General features: G+C 45.6%; 1 protein-coding gene across 4 annotated transcripts in view; it reads left to right on the top strand.

Annotated features, from left to right (window-relative positions):
- LOC133507609 (proto-oncogene tyrosine-protein kinase Src-like) overlaps nt 1-12,983 on the top strand; it is a 29,496-nt gene extending 16,513 nt beyond the window's left edge. For 2 of the 4 annotated variants that reach the window (XM_061832841.1, XM_061832840.1), the window contains 7 exons: nt 3,000-3,149; nt 3,237-3,392; nt 4,580-4,759; nt 5,127-5,203; nt 5,287-5,440; nt 6,480-6,611; nt 7,963-12,982. In XM_061832841.1, the coding sequence (XP_061688825.1) occupies nt 3,000-3,149; nt 3,237-3,392; nt 4,580-4,759; nt 5,127-5,203; nt 5,287-5,440; nt 6,480-6,611; nt 7,963-8,171 (1,058 nt within the window). In that variant the 3' untranslated portion in view covers nt 8,172-12,982. Of the gene's footprint in view, nt 1-2,999; nt 3,393-4,579; nt 4,760-5,126; nt 5,204-5,286; nt 5,441-6,479; nt 6,612-7,962 lie in introns of all 4 variants that reach the window. The other 2 variants (XM_061832837.1, XM_061832838.1) reach the window with 1 other exon arrangement.
- The last annotated feature ends 1,242 nt before the right edge of the window (nt 12,984-14,225 follow it).

Genomic DNA, 14,225 nt, shown 5'->3' with positions numbered 1-14,225 from the left:
AAAAAAAGGTGCGAGCCCCAGAGGTTCAGTGTGTGCGGAAAATATTCACAGCGCTTCACTTTTCCCATATTTTATCTTGAGGCCTTATTCCAAAATGGAATAAAGTCATTATTTCCCTCCTCAAAATTCTACACACAACACCCATACTGACAACATGAAAAAAGATTTTGGGAGAATATTGCCCAGTAGAAAATGTATTTTCTTTAAAAACGAATGATAACCACGATCTGTATATACAGTTCCCACGTTAAAACCTCAACTTCCGATTTGAAATTGAAATTACAAGAAAGTAGGACCCCTCCTCGAGCCGTCACCTTATCGTGGTGGAGGGTTTTGAGTGTCTCGATGATCCTAGGAGCTAAGTTGTCTGGGGCTTCATGCCCCCGGTAGGGTCACCCATGGCAAACAGGTCCTAGGTAAGGGACCAGACAAAGTACGATTCCAAAAACCCCATGATGAGTACAAAAATTGGATCTTGGTTTCCCTTGCCCGGACGCGGGTCACCGGGGCCCCACTCTGGTCGGGCCTGCGCCCATGGGCTCACCACCTGTGAGAGGGGCCATAGGGTTCGGGTGCGAAGTGAGTTGGGCGGTAGCCAGAGGCGGGGACCTTGGCGATCCGATCCCCAGCTACAGAAACTAGCTCAAGGGACATGGACCAGGACGCATGTCCCACCGGAAAGAGACCCAGGAAACCCTGGAGAGACTTTGTCTCTCAGCTGGCTTGGGAACGCCTCGGGATCCCTCCGGAAGAGCTGGAAGAAAAGGGGGAGTCTGGGTATCCCTGCTGAAGCTACCTCCCCCATGACCTGACCTGGAAAAGCGGTAGATAATGGATGGATGGAAGAAAGTAGGGAGAAAGGACGTGGTCTGGACATCCCCGGTGATCTTTTGTATGCGTCACATCGATGGAACGCTAGAGAGCTCTTCCGAGGGCTAATTATGAATTTTCAGGAGACACGAGCTCGTAATGACATCATCCGGAGCCGCTCTTTGTTCTCCGGGCCCGTGGCGGACGTTCCACTGGGTTGTCGTCCCTGTGACATAAAGCAGCCCATTTGGGGTGGGGTGGGGGGGGGGTTGTTTTTGAAGGAAGCGCGTGCTGCGAGGTCGGGAGGGGTTGAATGGATGAGGGCGAATCACAGTGTCAGAAGTAGGTCAGCCTACGAGGGTGCTACAATTCCCTCCTGGCTACAAGGACCAGTTCACCATGAGGCTGAAGGAATAGAATGACATCAAGGAAGCAGAGGGGGAATCTTATTAGCTGTCAAATGCGATCCCTCGTGGTGACAAGTTTGTCGCATTATGGAGTCAGACTGACTAAGACGCATGACTCACCTCAAAAAGGTGGCCTGATTGTTTTTAACCAACCCCTCCAATGAGAACAATGCCGTGGAGGTGTGAGTGAGGCGTAGCTTTATTACCCTCACGTTTTGTGATAACGCGCGCATATTACGCATTTTATTTCGCAATTTCAAGCAGTTCCCAGGTGCCGTAATATCCATCACTAGCCTGTTTTTAGAGATGACATTTGGGTGACGGGGGAAGGACATCACATAACTGAAATACCTTCTGTCACAGGCTGCATTTAAGGGAAATGTGTGGCGAGGCTGTTAGAAACGCACGCAGTTGGACCTTAAAGCTCAGGTGTCATCCCTATAAACATTCTAAAATAGATATTGTAATAAAAAATACATTATTCACTTCAATGACTATACAAAAAAAAAAAATATGAGCGGAGAGCGCGTCATCCACGCGCAAAGTTGCGGAAGTGTCATTCGATATCCAAGTGGTCGCCATATTGGCTGCGTTTACTGTCCATGACGTCACTCCGAACATTCGCCATTGAAAACACGCTATGGCCCCTACTGTGGGAGACAAACACCCCCCTTTTAACACGGAAGCTCTTTTCGAAGAAGAGAACATCTCACAATCGGGGCTATCGTTTCGAGCCATATTTAGATGATATGCGGATCACGACCAAACCACCTCCCCGCCTGATCCACCACCGCACGGCGGTGATAAAAACAACGCCGCCTGTGAGCGACGATGATTCCACGGCCAAACCTCCTCCCTATCCGATCCACTTCCACGGCGGAGGTGAGCCACCGCAGGCTCGGCCTTGTCGACAAGGCCGGTGGCGATCCGCAAGGCCTGCGGAGGCCATGCTTCAGCGGCTGCTGCACGGAAGCCTTCCGATGCGCACATCGACCCCTGACGTACGGATTACGCCCTCCCCCCAACTATTGTTATTTTTAGTAGCTGTATACACACCTAGCTGTCATTTGGAACACACGAAGCTCTTGTCCTTTGCACCCGTGCAATCCATTTTTTACGACGAACCAGATCTTTTTGGAAAAGTATGAAGAGCGAATCCATCCCCACGAGTGTTCAAGCAATATCCAGCAATGCAACAACGAGCTACCTTCCCACAGGTAAAACTAATAGAAAGAAACGAGTCTGCTTGAGCGCGCTACTGCCTCCGACATCACTTCCTTTTTCTTGTCGAAAACAAATCCCTCGAGAGGATTGTCATGGCGGGAGTTATAAAAAGCCATATATGTCAAAATCAGGTTTTGGGGTGAAAAAACAGATGTGCTGCTGTTTCTTTCATTAATAACATCTTAAAAATCCTGCATTTCATGACAGTGGATCTTTAAAATGTCAGTAATGACAGGTTGTTTACATTTGAGTGAAAATAAAACATTTTTCATCACAGTTGCGAGACTAAACTGTATGTATTTGCACTCTGTCGGGAAAAAGAAGCGGTATCAGCACATCCCTATTTACATGTTGACAAAAGGAAATGGCAAAGTAAAGCGCATCCCTAATCGAGGACAAATGGCACTGGTGCATTCTTTGGGCTCCTATAGGAGCCAGCGGGGAGTTGAGCCACCGCAGCTGTTGGGGAAAAAATGCCACAGAGCAGCTGTCCCAGACCCCTGACGGGCCTTGAATGTTCCGCTCGTTCTCCATACGTTTTCTTCCCCTCACCCATAGGAGCTTACTGCCTCTCGGTGCTGGATTACGACAACACCAAAGGCCTGAATGTGAAACATTACAAGATCAGAAAGTTGGACAGCGGCGGCTTCTACATCACGTCCCGCACGCAGTTCACCAGCCTGCAGCAGCTAGTCTTCCATTATCGCAGTGAGTACAGGGACCCTGGATGGGGGTGCGGGACTGGGACTGGGACTGGGAAAACCTTCCTGATGTCTCTCTTTGCCCACCCTACAGAACACTCCGACGGGCTATGCCACGCCCTGACTGACGTGTGCCCTGTGGCCAAACCTCAGACCCAGGGACTGGCTCGAGATGCCTGGGAAATCCCGCGAGAGTCCCTCCGTCTTGACCTTAAACTTGGCCAGGGCTGCTTTGGAGAGGTCTGGATGGGTAAGAACTGCACCGCGCTCTTTTTCAAGCTACATTCGCACCTGAGCACCAACTACTAGAGCGAGGGTGGGCGGAATGGCGATCAGTGCGTTAATCCGGACCGCCGATCATCAAGAGTCCTGTCATATTTGTAGTTTTTTCTCCTAAAATCAATTCATTAAAAGTATTTAGCTAATGTAAGACTTTGTTATTAATGAAGTCAAAAAATATCACGTGAGTTTTACTTTCCTAATTGGTCACCTGTAATATAAATATTATTATAAAACAAAACACCCCAAGGAAGATTGACAGCACACTTTTCAGCCAATTTTTCTGGTATGACTGAAATGATCCTGTTACGAGGGGGCGGTCCTTTTTCAAGCAAATGAGCCACGGTTGAACTCGCTGGCCTTTGTTACCATGGCGACTGGGAACATAGTCTGAAGAGAAAGGTGAGACTCCATGAAGACAGACGAGAAATGCATGTATTTTCATTTTTGTTCACGGAGGCACAACTTCATTTGCAAATCGCCAAATGAGAAGTACCGTAATTTCCGGCCTACAGGCCGCGACTTTTTTCCACACGCTTTAAACCCCGCGGTTTATGCGGTGATGCGGCTAATTTTCTGACGGCCGCAAAGGGGCACTCAAGCGGAAAAGGTTAGAATGAGAACGGTGAAATATATGTGCCGAGGAAGTGACTTTTACCAACCGTGTCGGCGCTGTGCTAGTGTTTGCTAGCATGTTGCTGCTATGTTAACTGGCGTGTCTCAGTGATATTTACTGGTAAGTTTTATTTCAACCGGACATGTTAGCGTTAGTGCGGCGCTAGCGTTAGCACTAGCTTTAGCGTGGCGCTAGCTTAAGCACAGTGCTAGCGTTAAACTCTTTCTGTGTATTGTCTTTCTTTGTAAATATCTCGTGTTTCAATGTGGGCACTTGCGGCTTTTACACAGCTGCAGCGTATGTATGTACCAAATGGTATTTCCTTTACAAATGTACTCGGTGAGGCTTGTAACCAGGTGCGCTCTGTAGGCCGGGAATTACGATAGATGATTGTCGGGCCATCGCAAACTGTTAAATCTTGGGGGTGCAATCTCGGCGTGTAGGCGCAATTATGCAAATTCAGACAAAACCAAAATCATCAAATATTTGCGCCAAGGTGCCTGCAGTGCTCACGCTTCAGTGTTTTTTCTTCTTTCGGTCAGGCACGTGGAACGGTACGACGCGGGTGGCCATCAAGACCCTGAAGCCGGGGACCATGTCACCAGAGGCCTTTCTGCAGGAAGCGCAGGTCATGAAAAAGCTCCGGCATGAGAAGCTAGTCCAGCTCTATGCCGTGGTATCCGAGGAACCCATCTATATTGTCACGGAGTACATGAGTCAAGGTGATTTTGAATTATTAGTTTTTTAACTGCCTTCTGATTGGCTGGGAACCAAAGTGAGGTGGATTAAGCTCCAGCTCTCCGTGCTTTTAAACTACCGTAATTTCCGGCCTACAACTGGACGTTTTTTCACACCCTTTCAACCCTGCGGTTTATGCGGTGATGCGGCGCTAGCGTTAGCGCACCTGGTTATAAGCCTCGGTACACAGAAAGTTTAACACGAACGCTAGCGCCGCACTAATGCTAGCCCCGTGCTAGCATTAAACTCTTTCTGTGTACTGAGGCTTATAACCAGGTGCGCTGTGTAGGCCGGGAATTACGTTATGTGCTTTTAGTTCTTTGTAAATAGTGTTTTCCCTCGGCTCCACAGGCAGCCTGCTGGACTTCCTTAAAGGAGAAGCGGGCAAAATGCTTCGACTGCCTCAGCTGGTGGATATGGCCGCTCAGGTTGGGCCTCATTTTGCTTCTTTTGTGCCGCGTTCCATAATTTCCACGTAGCAATTCTCATGAATTCCTCGCGCTACGTCCAGATCGCAGCGGGGATGGCGTACGTGGAGAGGATGAATTATGTGCACCGAGACCTGCGCGCCGCAAACATCCTGGTCGGGGACAACCTGGTGTGCAAGGTGGCCGACTTCGGCCTGGCGAGACTCATTGAAGACAACGAGTACACGGCAAGACAGGGTACGTGTCCAGTCTCATGTTCTCCACATTTTATTCATTATTGTGGATTTCCATTAGGCCCGGTAGGTACTATTGAATTTTTTTTACAGATATTTCTTTGAGCACTTGAATTTTTTTTTTTTTTAAACTACCAGTACTATTAGAATGCATTTTATTCTCCGGACTAGACTTCTATCCTTAAAGTACATATTTTGGTAATTATTGTACAGCAATGGAGAGAGCAAAAATAGTTCAGCATTCACAATTAGCATGAATGCAATAGCGATTACCGTTTTTATGTAAAAAAAAAAAATAAATATTGTTTAGCTCACTCATATATCATGTGACACTGTATGTTTCTTACACATCTGATAGTGGTTTAAAAATTACTTGTCGTTTTTGGCCTTGTTTTCCACTAGTCCAATAGTGCGTCGGTCTGAAAACAACAGTCCGTGCGGCCAAACGGTTCCAGACGACGCAAATTGGTTCCGGGTGGGGCAGATATGCTTTTGTTCATATTTATTTATCGCCTTGAGGCTGAAATTTTTGCGGTGACCCAATTTTGGCGGTCGACTCTGCCGAGTTAGCTGTTGGTTTATTTTTCACGGCCCTGTGAAAAATATGTTTGTGTGAAACTTCCTGCCCATTTTTATTATTATTTTGAAGATTTTAAGAGATTTCTTTACGTTGGATTTAAACTGGAGAAGTTACTTGTGCCAAATTCTGATTTTTGTCAGATATTCATGTTGTCAAATTCACGGCTAGATGTCATCGCTTCTTTCGTAAAATGTACAAGTGAAATATGTCAGCCATGCAATAAGTGCAAAACTAAATACTGTCGCGGGATCTCAATATCGCATCTTTCTCAAGTAATATGATGCATATACTGTATATAAAAATGCACCATAAAGACATTCACCAGCAATTTCGGCATGAAACTGTACTCCATCCTTTTACCAATGAAGATGGTGAATCGCAGACGTTGTCTTTTCAATTTTACAAATGTTTTAGCTTGGCTGAATGTCTGCTCCCCCCACCCCCCCTCCCCATAATTTGCCAGGAGCCAAGTTTCCAATCAAGTGGACGGCGCCCGAGGCGGCGCTTTACGGCCGGTTCACCATCAAGTCGGACGTGTGGTCATTCGGGGTGCTGCTCACGGAGCTGGCAACTAAAGGCCGAGTCCCGTATCCAGGTAAAGCCTCACACCAACACCTCAAAACGGGTGGGAGCCACTTGTTTTTACAGCGATTTCCGGAATACAGAGCGCACCTGTTGATAAGACTCACCCTGTACATTTGTAGAGGAAATACCATTTGGTACATACGTATGCCGCAGCTGTGTAAAAGCTGCAAGTGCCCACATTGAAACACGAGATATTTACAAAGAAAGACATTACACAAAGTTTAACGCTAGCGCCGCTGCGCTAACGCCACGCTAACTGGGCTGGTTAAAAAAAAAACATACTGGTAAAAGTCACTGAGACACGGCAGCAACACACTAGCGCAGCGCTAATAGAGCCGGACCAGTAAAAGTCACTTCCTCGGCACATATATTCCACCGGTCTCACTCTTATCTTTTCCGCTCGAGTGCCCCCTTGTGGCCGTTATAAAGAATGCACAAATTAGCCGCATCACCGCATAAACCGCAGGGTTGAAAGCGTGTGAAAAAAGTTGCGGTTTATTGGCCAGAAATTGCGGTAACTAAACAGGAAATGATGAAAAAAATGTGGGCTTGTCCAATGAATGCACTGAAACCCGAACATGGAAAGATGGACGCCACTTCGTCTAGCATTTTTTCTTATGCCTACACATTACTGCATGAAAATATGCGCTTCAAGCCTCCGCCGGCTGGAGTAGACGCTTTGCCAAGCCACAATGAGGCGCTCTAAAACTGACGGGCCGGCATAATCCTCCTGCCCACACGTTGGCTGCCAAGACAGGCTTTTCTTGGAAAAAAAATGTTTTCACCCCTCCTCGGTCTTCCACTGGCGCACACTCGCTGCTGACAACGAGGCGCTCTAAAGCAGCCACACTAAAGTATGACCCAAAGGAAAGATTAATTTTTCAGATGAAGGCACACCTAGCTAGCTTGCCATGGCAAATGCACCGGATAGACCGGTGATGTGAACGAAGGCGCTCAAGTTCTTACTTATTACTAATGACTACTAATTAGCAATTACTTATTACTAATTACTTACTTAGTACTTGTTATTACTTAAACTGAAATGGTGACAAAGAGTTCAACACAATATTGCCACATTTCAGCACTACATAGAGCAAGTAGTTCTCTAGTCTAGGCACATTTTCAGCAATGCACTTCAAATATGTATAATATATTTACAAACAAATCTCTGTCTTCAATATTTCACACTCATTTTACATTATCCCTATATCTTGATTTGGACTTCCACTAACAACCCGGGCTAATCTTAGCTCCTCCACATACAAAGCTGGTCTGTCACGTCAACATACCTCCCTGACACCGTTTCCTGCAGTATCTAGACAGGGTTTTGGCAGGACCTCTGAAGTTTCTTCCCTTTGCAGGCATGGTGAACCGCGAGGTCCTGGACCAGGTGGAGCGCGGCTACCGTATGCCGTGCCCGTCCGAGTGTCCCGGCTCCCTGCACGAGCTCATGCTGTCCTGCTGGCGGAAGGACCCGGAAGAAAGGCCCACTTTTGAATACTTGCAGGGCTTTCTGGAGGACTACTTCACCTCCACGGAACCCCAGTACCAGCCCGGGGAGAACTTATAGAACCGCACGCTCCTATTTATATACACACACACCACACACAACACAACACACACACACTCAAAACACGTCCAACCTGCACTAAACCACCTCAGAGGAACTCGGGATCCTGTGAGGAAGCCTCTCTGCCATCATGAACCCGGAGAAGCTGCTTTCTGGACTTTCCGGACACCCGCAGAATCGAGCTTGTTCGGGACACACTCAGGCTTTGAGGAGTGAGACGTGAAAGGGTCTACACACTGCGTCAAAGGGGGCAAAAAGAAGGTTGAAGGAAACCGTCCCTGTTTTTTAACGGTACACGGGTGCCAAAAAGCCCATTTTTACACTCCCCGTAAAAGCTGGCAACTTTTCTCTGGAACGAGGTGAGGACGGGTCGGAGCCATTTTCGTTTCAGAGCCGTAATTGGTGGTGGAATGCGTCTCGGACGTTTATGTGGGAAGTGAAGCTGGGAAATTGGATCAAATATTCCAAATTGGAACTTTTCCATGTAAATGCTGAGCTGGGAATCAAGCATTTTGTTTCGTCATAAGCAGACATCTATGCAACATAGGTAGCTGCCTTAGTTGCTCCACGTATTTAGTTAGAGGAAGCGTATCTGAAGCTCGCTCACAAAAAAGTTGAGAACTGAAAAACCGTCCACTCGCACGGAATCTTGAACTTGAAGTTCGCCATTGAGAGCCGACTTCCCATAAATTTCCAAGTTTGAAAATTCCCAGAATCTCGCTAAACTAGCAGATGGGATGATTGCGAAAGGCAGGCAATCGTAGACACTGCTAACATCTCTTGATGTGACTGACAGGGTTTTCTCGGTGGATATCTTGCTTTACGGCATTTTCCGGGCCATTTACAGGATTTGCCTGAAACTGATCCTGCCCCCCGTCAGCGTCTCTCCGGTTTTTTATCCAAGCGCTGCTCCTGCTGCCGGTTCTTCAAACCTCTTCATGTTTACGTTGGAAATGATCTCCATTGGTTTCTCAAGTTGGCGATCGCGATCATCTGTAGGTACGATTGTTAGAACTAAGACTGCTCAGTCAGGTCTCGTTCAAATCGGGTCAAAACGAACCACGGTAGGAAGCGTTTGGGCCGCGGTTGTGCCGTCTGGCGTCGCCACCAACGCAACGCCGCACACATAAACATATTTTAGTCAAGGTTCTATCAGGATTAGGTTAAACATTGATGCGTTTGTAACAGTCCTTGAGATCTTGACGTGGGCTGAAAATGGTATCGCTCTACATTTTTCTATCTAGGAGCTGTTTCATTTGAGTGCAAGTCATTGTTGGGTACATAATTCATACTTTTGCGGAACCTCTAACGTACAAAACTATCCTAACACACTGGTTTGATTTCCGTATTCATGGAATTAATTGGTTCCGGAATCAAATTGTCGCCGCCATAAAACCTTGAACACATCTACTGGTGATTTTTAGAAGTACAAGCCAAAATGGCTGCTTTGAACCAAAATGGCCGATTTCCTGTCCAATGCCAGGCTGGGGTTCTTGAGTTTTTTTTTTTTCAATGTGTTCTTTGATATTGGACATGTCCATCAAACCGAAATGATGAAACTAGTTTTGTGGGCTTTTTTTCAAACTTTTCAGAGGAACTACTGAGCGAATTTACCCACACTTGCAAAAAAGATCGTCTGACGACCACACTTTTTGGAGTCCGCTTGGGTCAAATCACGGCAGTTTTATCGACACGTCCGAAATTTTTGATCGGACCTGAGTGTACAACCTTTGGGGATTTGACGTCGCAGGTTCTACTATCTTGCAAGGGAAGCATTTATCCGATATCCTTGTTATTCATCTTCAGGTCCATGTACGAGTTCGTTACGTAGGACAACTTTGACATACTAGTACAACTAAAGGTTAGCCAAGAGGAAAGAATGTGTACTAGTTGACAAATGCGTGCTACAAGTACTGCTATCCATCCATTCATTTTCTTAGCCGCTTATCCTCACAAGAGTCGCGGGAGTGCGGAGCCTATCCCAGCTGTCAACGGGCAGGAGGCGGGGTACACCCTGAACTGGTCGCCAGCCAATCGCAGGGCACATTGTGACAAACAGCCACGCTCAAAATCACAGTTAGGGGGAATTTAGCGTGTCCAATTAATGTTTCATGTTTTCGGGATGTGGAAGGAAATTGGGGGGCCCGGAGAAAACCCACGCAGGTACGGGGAGAACATGCAAACTCCGCACAGGTGGGGCCGGTGTGACGGTCTGAGCAGTCCCCTGTGCCGAAAAGTCAAATTGTGATTATTGCGCATGCGTTATTAACGGGGGAACTCTGGGTACGTAGCAGACGCTTCCCCGGTCTCATAGTTCCCCTTCTTTTACATAGAGGGAGCTAACATACATTATAAGCTAACCTTAAAACAAAATTTATTGGGAAAAAAAAGATATACACACATATGTACGTTCGCTGTGTTCGTCTTTCTGAGAAATCCGTAGCGAACACGAACACTCGGTGACACGTTGTCGAATGGCGCACGTTGAAGCATGGATGGGGATGTTTCAGACTGGCTTGAAGTTTACAAAATATACGCACGTGCGCACTTTTCAGCACCGCGAGCGCTCAGACCGTCACACCGGCATTGAACCCGGGTCCTCAGAAGTGTGAGGCCAACGCATCCACCGTACCGACACTAGTACTACTACTGACAAGTCTACATCTAGTGTTCAACTCGTGGACAGTTTTGCTTCATTAGTCATGTGTAATTGTCCTACTTGTAGGCGAAAGTTCTCTCGAAGACATGGAGGCAGATATCGAGTATATGAACTAAACGTTAAAATGGTTTTCTATACAACGGCGATACGTCAACTCCGACTAAGCATTTCTATTAGTAGTTTCGAGAAGTCACTAATGAAGGGCATTTGAGAGCGGTCCACGTTCATCGAATATTTCTACACGGGGCGAACGGGATCCCTGTCCGAAACCCGGCCGAGCTCAGGATGGCGCAAAAAAAAAAAAAAAAAAAGTTTTATCTGCATCTGTGCCAAAGCGACCCGACTTGCTGTCCGTTTGGGTACGAAAGGGGGGGTGGGGGGGCTCGTGTGAGAGTTCCCAAATCATTTTGCAGGGGGAAACGAGCAAACGGGGCCCCGGTGTGTAAAACAGGAAATCAGGAGGAAAAAATGTGCTTTTCGTGCTGCGTTTGTAATTATTGCTGTACGTCCACCGCGCCGTGTTGACTTGAAGCCGCACGGACGATATCGAGCCTGTTCGGAAGGACTTTTGATTGGATATCTCTCGTTCACTGTAGTCGCACTGTACATAATGTAGCGCTCCCCAGGGTTACTTTTGTATTATAACGGCAGATATGTATTTAAGTTGGCTGTCACGTCACTGCATTTTGCATTTTTTTTGGTTTGAATCATTAAGATCAGTGTCAGTTTAGGTTGATGTCAGCCTAAACGGAAATGATTGATAGAAGCAGCAATAAGAGTCCAGATACAAACGGGAGGTTGTTATGCCGTGGGAATGAAAAGTCTACACACCCCATGCGCGAGGATTTTGTGACACAAGGACAATTAGACCAATAAAAATAATGTGAAAATGTTCACCTTTTAAGGTAACCTTTATAACACAATTGGAAAAAAATGAGGGGAAGTAAAAAAATATTTTTTGCAGAAGTGAGCACACCCTCTTAAATGGTTTGTGGATGTGTTTGGAATCAGCAGATCCCATCGAAACTCGTGAGCCATTTCAAGTGCCTCCGATTACAAATGAACAGGCCGAAGAAACGGCAGGAAAAGCCTGCGAGAGCGCATCCCGCGTGCCCACTCGTAAGAGGATGTGCACACTAATTCAACCGCATTACAAGATTCTAGTCTCACTTCACATCTCAAAAAGATAGGGGGAGTGGGATTGACCCCAACAGGTTAAACGCCACATGAATGGTGGAAAAAGTTTTGAAAGTACAGTATTTTACAGTCTTGGGCTTATTATTATGTATATTTAAAAAAATCTGGCATTTGATAAGTGGTGTGTAGACGTTTTATCTCCATTGTATAACAGGGGTGGGGAACCTACTAATTGACTGAATATTGAACTATTTCAATCTTTTGTATTTGTTCCATTGACAGAATTAATGAATTTTGAGAAAAAATGTTTTGTAAAAAAAAAAAAAAATTGAAATCGCCCATTGACAAATCACAAAAACTAATCAATTAAAAATGTGTAATTCAAAGCATATTTAACTGCATTAATTGTCAATTTTCTTCTTTCATTGACACATTTTAGTGTTTTGTTTTTTTAATATTAGAGTTCATACATGAAAAAAAAAATGTGAGGACTTGATGGGGAAAAAGGTTGCCCACCCCTATTTGGACAACGACAGCATTTTAAAACAATGACGTCAAAGATGTAAATAGTATCGTCAATGACTGTGACTATCATGTAACGATTATTTTACTCAACTGTTTTTTTTTGTTTGTTTGTTTGTTTTCACCAAATGTGATCCGAAGAAGTTTTAATGAGATGCTACTGAATTTTTTTTATTTTTCATTTGACCCACATAAGCAACATAAATTGGGCTTGACGTGTATTTATTTCCAAGAACAAGAAGAATGTTCCTCTTTATATGTTTTTTTTTTAAGTGTTTATTGTGATTCACTGGAGGGAAGAAAGGGACATGTGAATAAAGCCAAGGTCTTATTGGAAAACCTGTGCCATGATTTCAAACCTGTCTCGGTGTTATTATTATCATTAAGACTATTTTTAATGTTTACATTATTATTTTTTTATAAATCTATGCAGTTCAGGCAGACGTCCTGACCGCCACAGGAAGGTGAGCGTTTCATTTTGTTTGTATTTTGACTGAAATGGATATTGTGCCAGTTTGTTCTTTAAATGTGCAATAAATTCTATTTCAAGTGTGTTTAGACGTTTGCGTGTGTGTGAGAGGTCCCTCTAGCGGTCGGGGTCTGAAGTGCACTCGTATCTTGAGGATCGTCTAGTCAACGTGGCTTCTGTCTCCCCCCCCCCCCCCAAAAAATAAAAATCAAGTCACTGTTGTTTCAAATCGCTGCTGTACTATCTATCGATCCATCCATTGTTTTTAGTTGCCTATCCTCACAAGGGTCGCAGGGAGTGCCGGAGCCTATCCCAGCTGTCAACGGACAGGAGGCGGGGCACACCCTGAACTGGTCGCCAGCCAATCGCAGGGCACATCGAGACAAACAGCCGCACTCACAATCACACCTATGTTGCATGTTTTTGGGGATGTGGGAGGAAACCGGAATGCCCGGAGAAAAGCCACGCAGGCACAGGAAGAACATGTAAACTCCACACAGGGGGGAACGGGATTGAACCCGGGGCCTCAGAACTGTGAGGCCAACGCTCCACCGTGCTGCCCGCTGTACTAATTTAACATTGAAATGTGGCATAGAACTGACCATTTAGTGTAGATTTGAAGTACCCCCCCCCCCGAAAAAAATAACCCCCCCAGCTCTTCTTAAATCAGATTAATGGGCCATGTCAAATAGGATTTAAATATTGGAATAATCTATTGATTATTATAATTTCCTTTCCTTGTAATTTTGGCAGGTGGAAAAAATATGCAAACACCACACGGGCGGGTCCGGGATTCGGACCCCGGCTCCTGAGAACTGTGGGGCCAATGCTCAAACCAGTTTTCTCCACCCTGCTTCCAATTTTAATGTATTAACTTGCTAAGACAACATGATTACACCAAAAAGGTCGTGTTATTGATAAATCTCCCAAATTTTGGCTAACAGCTAATGTCGCTAAGATGAACCGACTAGAAACGAGTTTATCGCTACCCCATTTCTTATATTCATATTACAAACTTCCATTATCATCTGTTTCTTTGCAGAAATGCATCTTTATCGATCTTTTGACGGTAGTGACAGGCAGAACAATGACACGCTCTTCCACTAGATGGCAGAAGGTATAATGGTAATTAATTTATGGCTTCCTTTTGTCGCCATTCACGCAACAGAGTAGGTGCCAAACCCAGATTTCATCTTGACCAAATAAATTTGTGAGTACACCGAGATAACTTCACTTGTAGCCAATAACAGGTAACAGTAACTTTCAA

This window comes from Syngnathoides biaculeatus, chromosome 10, assembly GCF_019802595.1.
Source record: "Syngnathoides biaculeatus isolate LvHL_M chromosome 10, ASM1980259v1, whole genome shotgun sequence".
NCBI lineage: Eukaryota > Metazoa > Chordata > Actinopteri > Syngnathiformes > Syngnathidae > Syngnathoides > Syngnathoides biaculeatus.
This window is presented reverse-complemented; position numbering and strand designations above follow the sequence as displayed.